The 9,375-nt window shown below is 43.1% G+C and overlaps 2 protein-coding genes across 2 annotated transcripts in view; both read left to right on the top strand.

Moving 5' to 3' along the window:
• LOC134083237 (toll-like receptor 2) overlaps positions 1–1,408 on the top strand; it is a 2,697-nt gene extending 1,289 nt beyond the window's left edge. Inside the window, exon 1 of the mRNA XM_062539459.1 lies at positions 1–1,408. This exon is cut by the window's left edge and continues 1,289 nt beyond it. Coding sequence (XP_062395443.1) covers positions 1–593 — 593 coding nt within the window. The 3' untranslated portion in view covers positions 594–1,408.
• A 1,108-nt stretch (positions 1,409–2,516) lies between these two features.
• On the top strand, positions 2,517–5,427 carry LOC134065635 (GTPase IMAP family member 8-like). The gene is made up of 4 exons (XM_062520642.1): positions 2,517–2,627; positions 3,504–3,526; positions 3,618–3,716; positions 4,351–5,427. The coding sequence occupies exons 2-4, from the start codon at positions 3,505–3,507 to the stop codon at positions 4,929–4,931; spliced, it is 702 nt and encodes a 233-aa protein (XP_062376626.1). The 5' UTR covers positions 2,517–2,627; position 3,504; the 3' UTR covers positions 4,932–5,427.
• Positions 5,428–9,375: the final 3,948 nt, after the last annotated feature.

Raw genomic sequence — 9,375 nt, 5'->3', positions numbered from 1 at the left:
CCAAAAGCCTGAGGAGGCTGAATCTCAGGGGTAATCAGCTAACGAATGAAGCATTCCTGTTTCTCCCCCAAACACTGGAGATGCTGGATATCAGCTACAATATCATTCACACCATCCCCAACCTCCGGAGGATGAACAATCTCCGAGAGCTCTTCCTCTCTGGCAACAAAATCATGACGCTCCACAATGTGCTTCTCCCCTCCTCAGTGCGTCTTCTGCGTGTGGACAGAAACAACATGAGCATCGTCAGAGAAGCCACCATCAGGTCTCTGAATGTGGCACAGCTGGACTTCAGTGGGAACCCGCTGCACTGTGACTGTGACACGCTGCAGTTGGCCCAGTTCTGCAGAGACTCCAGCCAGACCGAGATCCTGGGTTGGCCCTCAAGGTACCGATGCCAGAGCCCTGACAGTCTGAGGAATGAGACTCTACAGCAGCTGTCTCTGCCTTGGCCGTCTTGTCATAAGGGTCTCTGTGCTCTGATAGTGATTTGCTGTATTTGTTTACCAATAATTTGCTATTTGCTTTTTAAAAAGCTCCATGGTCAGATACCACACTTCTCCAGAGATCTGTCTTATGGCTCTGTGTCTTAAAGCTAGCTTAGCCCAACTAACATGCTACAAATGACTAGCGAGCTAACTGGTCAAGGCATTCAGAACTATGCTTTGACAGTGATTTGCTTAATAATAACATGCTATCTTCTGTAGGAAAACCTACATGGTCAAAGATCATGCTTTCGCAGAGGTGTATCCTATGACTTAGAGTTGTAGGGTACCAAATTGTTAAAAAATCTTTAGAGGTGGGTCACATCCAGTAGGTCTGTGTCCTAAGTTTGTTAGTTTTTGTCAGGTTAATATAGCTTCTATAGAATACAAATATATTATGTAATTTGGCTTGGTGTTTTTATTGTGTTCATAATGTGTTTAACAATAGTGCCCTACAAAGCAAGAAGGCAGTAACTGCGTTTTTGGTCTATTTTTTTTATTATAATTTTCTTAACATTCAACTTGTTATGAAGATTGATATTTAACAAAAATAAGTTAATGTTAAGTAACAAAACCTCCACATGTCCAATAATTCACCTACAACTACTTAGGCTGAACAGCCTAGTTGTCAGTTGGCAGTTGCCTTTTTGCTTTGTAGGGCAGAATAGGAGTGGCTTCATTTTAAAACCGCTCCATGTTTTGAGTTAACAGCACACATACAGTATATGCATGCTTTGATGATTACATATTTTGCGATTGTGGATTGATTGATTGCTCAATTAGACAAACTGAAAACTAACCTACTGTTTATAATAAAATCATATTTGATTACCATTTAATTGTTTGGGTTTTTTTTAGGTCTAGGCACATACAGTCTCCAGAGCCACATGTGGCTGTTCAGCCCCCTTGTAGCGCCTCCCTTTGACAAAAACAATATGAACATAAATAAAGGTCATTTCTTAATTCATTTGTATTCATATATCATTATTACTTCATTTTGTTGCGTAGTTATCTTGGAGTTTGAGTTGATACTATCTCATTTAAAAAAAAAAAAATCTTTCATTTATACATTTTCAACAAAAAAAATGTACGTCACATCAACGTCAATGCTGCTATGGTGTCTATTTTTGAGTCTATTAGCCTACACATGTAATGAAGGCTAAAGTGGAGGTGGGCAACAATGTGTGTGTGTGTGTGTGTGTGTGTGTGTGTGTGTGTGTGTGTGTGTGTGTGTGTGTGTGTGTGTGTGTGTGTGTGTGTGTGTGTGTGTGTGTGTTTCTCAGATGTGTGGGCAGGCCCCTGGAACATGACTCGTCTGAATTCAGCCTTGAGGATGCCAAGACGAACAGGACAGTAGACATAGTATCCTTTAACACAATCCCCTGTCACGGCTAGATAGCACATGAGGAACGGTATTGACATCTTGAGAATGGCCTCCTCAGAGCAAGCACTAATGACACACACACACACACACACATTGAAAGAAAGACTCAGACATGCGCGCATGTGTTTGTGTGTGGTTATACTACCAGTGGCGGTCCTAAGCTGTATGACGCCCTGGGCAACCTCTCTCCTCTGCCCAACACACACACACACACACACACACACAGACACAGTGAAAGAAAGACTCAGACATGCGCGCACACACACACACACACACACACTCTCTCTCTCTCTCTCTCTCACACACACACACACACACACACAGTGAAATAAAGACTCAGACACACACACACACACACACACTCTCTCTCTCTCTCTCACACACACACACACACACACACACACACACACACACAGTGAAAGAAAGACTCAGACATGCGCACACACACACACACACACACACACACACTCTCTCTCTCTCTCTCTCTCTTTCTCTCACACACACACACACACACACACACACACACACACACAGTGAAAGACTCAGACATGCGCGCACGCACACACACACACACACACACACACACACACACACACACTCTCTCTCTCTCTCTCTCTCTAACACACACACACACACACACACACACACACACACAGTGGAACAGCAGTGGAAACAATAGATAGGAAGGAGACCCAGCCCTCATCTTGTAGCCCAGGCAAGGAACTGCTCACATACTGTACACACGCGCTCTCCTCAAGGTAAGCCAGATCTCTGTGGTCATGAGACAAGATTATTTTTATGTTTATTCATTTTAATCCATGTTATGTTTGAGAAATGTGTACTCTGTCACAAACACTACATTTGCGATATCATTCCAATTTTGTGTGTTGTGAATTGCATTTCAACTGATTTTTGAAAGACTACAGTCTCAGACCCTCTCACATCTAAAGACAATTAATTGAGTTTCTAGTCACAATCTAGTCACAGGCCAGTCTCAGATTAGGATTTTGCAAAGACTGTGGGTTACTATTTACAAGACTGCTACTAGATTCCTTCAAATTATTTCCATCGTGCACTAGGCTACACGTCATCATCAACAGGAACTCACATGATAGCCTACTCATATCAAAGTCATTGTTTCGCGTTTCTGCTGCATTGTTTCATGTGTGACATCTTTAACAGATATAGAGCTGTTCTGTCACGTATAATAATTAGACTAATAATTTATAAGAAATGAAATAACAAATATTCATATAAGCTACAGCTGTCGCCTATTTTGCCCCTTCCTGTTTCGTGTTGGAGCGAGGACACTATTGGTTTTTAATGTTCACGTCACCATTTGCTTGAGCCACGACTGAAAAGACTTCCGATATTATCAAACATATTTGATATTGTCGTAACGGCAAAACTAGAAAAAGACTGACTCCAACGGACTTAAGATTGGCACCTTACACTAAACGATTTAGTTGACGGGAGCACACTGTGATTCCAGTACAACTCCCATGATTTCCTCCCGATTTTGTTAAAACAGACCAAAATCGTACAATTTAAGCCAGCCTTTACTTGTGTGTGTATGTATTTGCTTTCCTTGTATTTAGACATGTTTTTTGTCTTTGTTTTACTTATATTTACAGAATGGGTCAAGCCTTAAAAGAAGGTAAATTGAAGACATGTATCCATCAAGCTATTTTTTTAAGTTGCTATTGTGTATGCGGTTCCACTGGTAACCGCTAACTTGACTTGTGCAGGAGATTGTCCTACCCTCACTTGGAGGAAGGTGGCGCTATTCTTTCTACTGCTAAACCTCCTGCTGATCACTGGACTGGTCTGCTCTCACTATTTACAAGGTAATACGATTGTAATGTGAAACAGAAGCCCATAAACCCAGTGACAGCGGTCATTATATGTTTGCAGTGGTCATAATATATAAATATACGTACATAAGTATCCTTTTTTGATCCCGGGAAATTCGTTCTCTGCATTTAACTGAATTAGTGAACACACAAAGCACACAGTGAGGTGAATCACACTAACCCAGAGCAGTGAGCTGCCTGCCCAACCAGCGGCGCTTGGGGAGCAGTGAGGGGTTAGGTGCCTTGCTCAAGGGCACTTCAGCCATGGACTGGTCGGGGATCGAACCGGCAACCCTCTGGTTACAAGCCTGAAGCCCTAACCAGTAGGCCACGGCTGCCCCCAAACACAAATACATTAACACACCACTGTGTTATTTCCACACAGCACAATGACACCACTGGAAACAACACAAACTGTGTTGTCCCTATCTGGACACAGAGATGTGTTAAAAAACCCAATGCAAGTTGTGCTATTTTCAACACATATTGTGTAACGGATAACAAAAGCAACGTGTTGGAAGCAACACAAACTATGTTGTCCCCATTTGGACACAAGTTGTGTTGTTTCCAACACATTTGTCTTAAGAGTGCAAGCCACATTATGACACCACTGTCCTCTTTTCCACAGGTGCCGAGGCTTCACCTCGGCCAGAGCTGAGGGTGATGCTGCTGGGCAAGAACGGCGCAGCGAAGCGAATCCTTGGCAACGCCATCCTGGGGAGAAAAGCCTTCCCCCCGAAGCCCGAGATCGCCATCATCCACCAGTGCCGGGCGAAGAACGGCCTCGCGCTCCGGGAGAGGAACGTCACCGTCCTCGACACGCTGGAGATCCTCAACACCCTGGACATGGCCCAGAGACTGAACGCGTGCGTGCACTGGGTGACGCCGGGGCCGCACCTGTTCCTCTACGTGGCGGAGCCCGGGGAGCGGGCGTGCGAGGGCGTGCGCTTCGTCCGGCGCAGTCTGGGCAGAGCCGCGGCGAGATTCACCGTCGTCGTGTTCGGCGGCGGCGGCGGCGTGCACCGGCGTGAGGAGAGACGCACCGAGGAGGACGTTCGCAAAGAGCTCGCAAAGTGTTTCGTCGGAGGCTACCACATCTTCAGCGGAGATCTCAGCGGCAACCCTGGTCAGATTCGAGCACTGATGGTGCAAATGGATACTTTTATGAGTGACCACATGGGCTACAAGGCTAAAAAAAATAAGACATGAGCTCCCTGTCCTGATGGCTACTTTACTGGAGGGGAGTGGAGGGGAGGGTGAGAGACAGGGAGAGAGAAAAGAAAGAAAGAGTGAGTGTCATTGAGAGTGAGAATGTGTGTGAGCCCAATTGTCTTATTGTCTATTTGTACTGTTATGTATGTGACATTTTAAAGTTACGTAAATGTATTCCACTACAGATTATAGATTGAATGGCTTTCAATGTGTTTTGTGACATGTCATATTCCAACAGATTACTCAATGTGTTTTGTAACATGTCATATTCCAATAGATTACTCAACGTGTTTTGTGACATGTCATATTCCAATAGATTACTCAACGCAAGTCACATTGTTTTAATACTTTGGATTGCATCAGAATTGTGCTATATTTTATTAGCAGTGGCTGAAACAGTAATGCCAGTGTCGAATGAACTTGTAAGACCCATAGTATCAACAACACCTGCTTTACAGTGAGGCTGGATTGATATATAAACAGATGAAACACTTGTTGTAAGACAGAATTTATTGTAAAACAGAATTTTTTCGACAACAACATAATCTCAACAGCATATGGGGAGCTACATGCCTGTCTGCATAACACTCTGTCAAGAAACAAGAACCTGTACTGGCCTACAGTATATATTTGGGTACACACATAAACTTGCAAAGGAATTCAGAAACACAAATAGTAAGTTCCAAACAACAACAATGTGATATATGACCAAAAATGTAAAAATGCACTTCAAAGTAGGTGCATTAATTTCATTGACATGATGCGAGGGACAGACAAGAACATGTGCAGTATGTTATCCACCAGCTTTTATATACACACAATGAAACTCAATGAAGTTCTGTCTTCCTGGTTGGAACACAATTTGGAGCAATATTGAGAGGAAATCTTTCAAAATGGCTGACGATATCACCTAAAGAACAATTAGCATCTTGACCAGTTAGCTCGCTAGTCATTTGTAGCATGATAGGTAGGCTAGCTTTAAGACACAGATCCATACCATAGACCTCTTGAGAAGTGCGGCATTTGACCGTGGAGCTTTTTAAACAGCAAATAGCAAACTATTGGTAAGCAAATACAACAAATCACTATCAGAGCACAGAGACCCTTATGACAAGACGGCCAAGGCAGAGACAGCTGCTGTAGAGTCTCATTCCTCAGACTGTCAGGGCTCTGGCATCGGTACCTTGAGGGCCAACCCAGGATCTCGGTCTGGCTGGAGTCTCTGCAGAACTGGGCCAACTGCAGCGTGTCACAGTCACAGTGCAGCGGGTTCCCACTGAAGTCCAGCTGTGTCACATTCAGAGACCTGATGGTGGCTTCACTGAAGATGCTCATGTTGTTTCTGTCCACACGCAGAAGACGCACTGAGGAGGGGAGAAGCACATTGTGGAGCGTCATGATTTTGTTGCCAGAGAGGAAGAGCTCTCGGAGGTTGTTCATCATCTGGAGGTTGGGGATGGTGTGAATGATATTGTAGCTGATATCCAGCATCTCCAGAGTTTGGGGGAGAAACAGGAATGCTTCACCTGTTAGTTGATTACCCCTGAGATTCAGTCTAATCAGGCTTTTGGTCCAGTTGATAAAGATTACCTGTGGCTCCAAGTGAATGCTGTTGTAGCTCGCTGTAAAGTTCACCAAATCCTTCATGTGGGCAGTTTTGTTGCCGAGGATCCCAAGGTGCTCAAACATGTTATGATCAATTGCCAGAGACTGCAGTTTAGGGAATGGTTCCTTGCAGTCTCCGAGTAGACGGCGCTCAGTCAACTCATTTATAGAAACATTAAGAGTCTTCAGGTTGACCAAGGCGACTGATAACTCACAGGGGAAATACCTTGTGGTTATGTTTATGGCAGAAATGTCGGTCAGGCATGCCATGAATTTAGGTATGGTTGGTTGTGGATGGAAACGCAGGAAGTCCATATTGTCAATGCCATTTAAGGAAAACGTTCTCACACGACAGCGGTCAAATGATCCAAAGGCCATATTGCATTGACCTTCTCCATGGATGTTTTGGATGTCCACCTCCTCTAGGCTTGATTTCATGAAATACGATAGGAACTGACAGAGTATTCCATTGACCTTTACATCTTTGGCTATAAGTCTGGAAAGACTCGCTGTTTGCAGAAGATCATGAACCGGAAAAACAATGTTATTTTTCAGTAGATCAATTTTCATTACCGTCAAAGCTTTTGTTTTGTTACAAATGTCAATGAGCATTAAAAGATGTTTGGCCAAATCCTGCGAGTATTCTGTATCCACTGTTAACATGTCCATATGCTTCAGAGCCAACAGAGATCCTGGTTCATACTCATTGATTTTACCAACCAGGTGTATCTCTTTCAGTCCAAGTTGTTGGGCCCTCTTACAGTTTTTGCCCGTTGCTTGAACACATTTTGCAAAACTTCGCTCACCATACCAAAACTCTACACACTAGTGAACATAACACAACACTAGGAAATAAACCTTTCACATGTATGCCAAATTGAAACTCTTCTATCAGTACCTAAACTCTGCAATCAAAACCCAACAATCCTTTGTCAAAATGTAACTCTGGTGACAAAATGAAACACACATGCATCATATGCATACACTTGCAAATCAGGAGGAATACACTAGTCTACTTTATATAAAACATATTTGCTTGAATACATTTAGAAAAACTTCACTCATTGTGCCAAAACTCTACACACAAGGAAACAATGACACAACACTGGGAAATATACCGTTCACATCACCATTTCCAATGGCTAAACGAATGGGCTTTTTGTAGATGGCTGATTGGTGTTCAGTTTTGCAAGTAAGTGCGTTCAGGTGTGTATTTGAGTGGTCGCAATTACCCGATGTGTTTAGTATTTTGGATACATGTGTTTAACAAATGGTACTCTGAGATTTCATTTTTGAACGAAGTGTCTATGTATGACATAGAGAGTAGTATGCAGGACCAAGTGTGTTGCATAAAGGAGTAAGTGTGTTACAGAATTGCAACTAGAGTGCAAAGCAGCACTTTTGTTTAAGGTATAGGTACATGTGTTTGAGATATGGCAACAAAACTTCAAGTTGTGTTACTTTAGTCTAAGCATGGGTCTATAGTGTTCAAGCAACGGGCAAAAACTGTAATGTTGTCCTTCCTGATGGTTATACCATGAGAGCTACCAAGCTTCACGCTCCGCAGGTTCCCCCGTGGGTCAAAGGAGTCGTCCACAATGATGTCCTTGTAGGCGTTATTGGAGATGTCTAGGTATGTGAGAGCAGGAAGACTTGTGAAGGGCAAAGCAGAGATCTGTGGTAGGAGGTTGTGTGAGATGTCCAGATACTCCAGCACTGGGTTGTGCTGAAAGGCATTTGGGTCCACAGCGCTGATGCGATTGGACTGAAGAAGGAGCCGCTTTAGTTTCTGCAGACTGGGGAAGCAGCCTGCTGGTACTCTCTCCATGTAGTTGTGGGAGAGGTCCAGAGTCACTGTGTTAGCAGGGGCAGAACAAGGAACAGATGGGTAGCCGGTAGATGAGCAGTTTGTGGTGACATCAGTGTCAGGGAAGCACATCACTTCATCCACTAGACTCACAGACAATACCAGAGCAAAGGCAGCCACCAGAAGACGTAAAGACCCCATTATTCTGTAAAGAACATTATATGTTACATTATATATATTTATGGTAAATATGTCCTTGATACATACTGTAACTAAAACATACTGGTTGTACAGTCACATTTTACTACGATAACACCAGAGCCAGGGAAAAAAAATATTACATCATTCTGTAAAAAACATGTGGCCCACTCAATTTCTACATAATATGATATTTACATTAATTTGATGTATATTATACATATTAAATCATGTATAATTCATGTTATAAATGCAATGACAACAAATGAATTGCTGAGCTGTTTATGTCATCACAGTGATATCTTTACCTTTTGTTCACTCTTCTCAAAATCATATGAAGTTCCTAACATCTGGCATCTGAACTCTGGAATATTATTTCATCTGAAAAAGAAACAAGTAACCCAGAAGAGAAGAGAATAAAAACATTCAGTATGAATATTAAAAGTTCCCCTGAAGGGTTTTCAAAATGGAGAGCAATGCACTTAACCACAGGTTGCTTTAGGGCCAATAGACCTTGTCATATAATACGGTGATAATACATACATACTGTATATGTTTGTTGATATTAAATATGAGAATATGAGAAGGGAGATTTAAAAAAAAGTCTCACATCCTCTCATTTCTCAAGTTGGGGCAGCCGTGGTGTACTGGTTAGCGCATCGGGCTTGTAAACGGAGGGTTGCCGGTTCGATCCCCGACCAGTCCACCACGGCAGAAGTGCCCTTGAGCAAGGCACCTAACCCCTCACTGCTCCCCGAGCTCCGCTGGTTGTGCAGGCAGCTCACTGCTCTGGGTTGTGTGATTCACCTCACTGTGTGTTCACTGTGTGCT

Source organism: Sardina pilchardus, chromosome 1, assembly GCF_963854185.1.
Source record: "Sardina pilchardus chromosome 1, fSarPil1.1, whole genome shotgun sequence".
In the NCBI taxonomy this organism is placed as follows: Eukaryota; Metazoa; Chordata; class Actinopteri; order Clupeiformes; family Clupeidae; genus Sardina; species Sardina pilchardus.
This window is presented reverse-complemented; position numbering and strand designations above follow the sequence as displayed.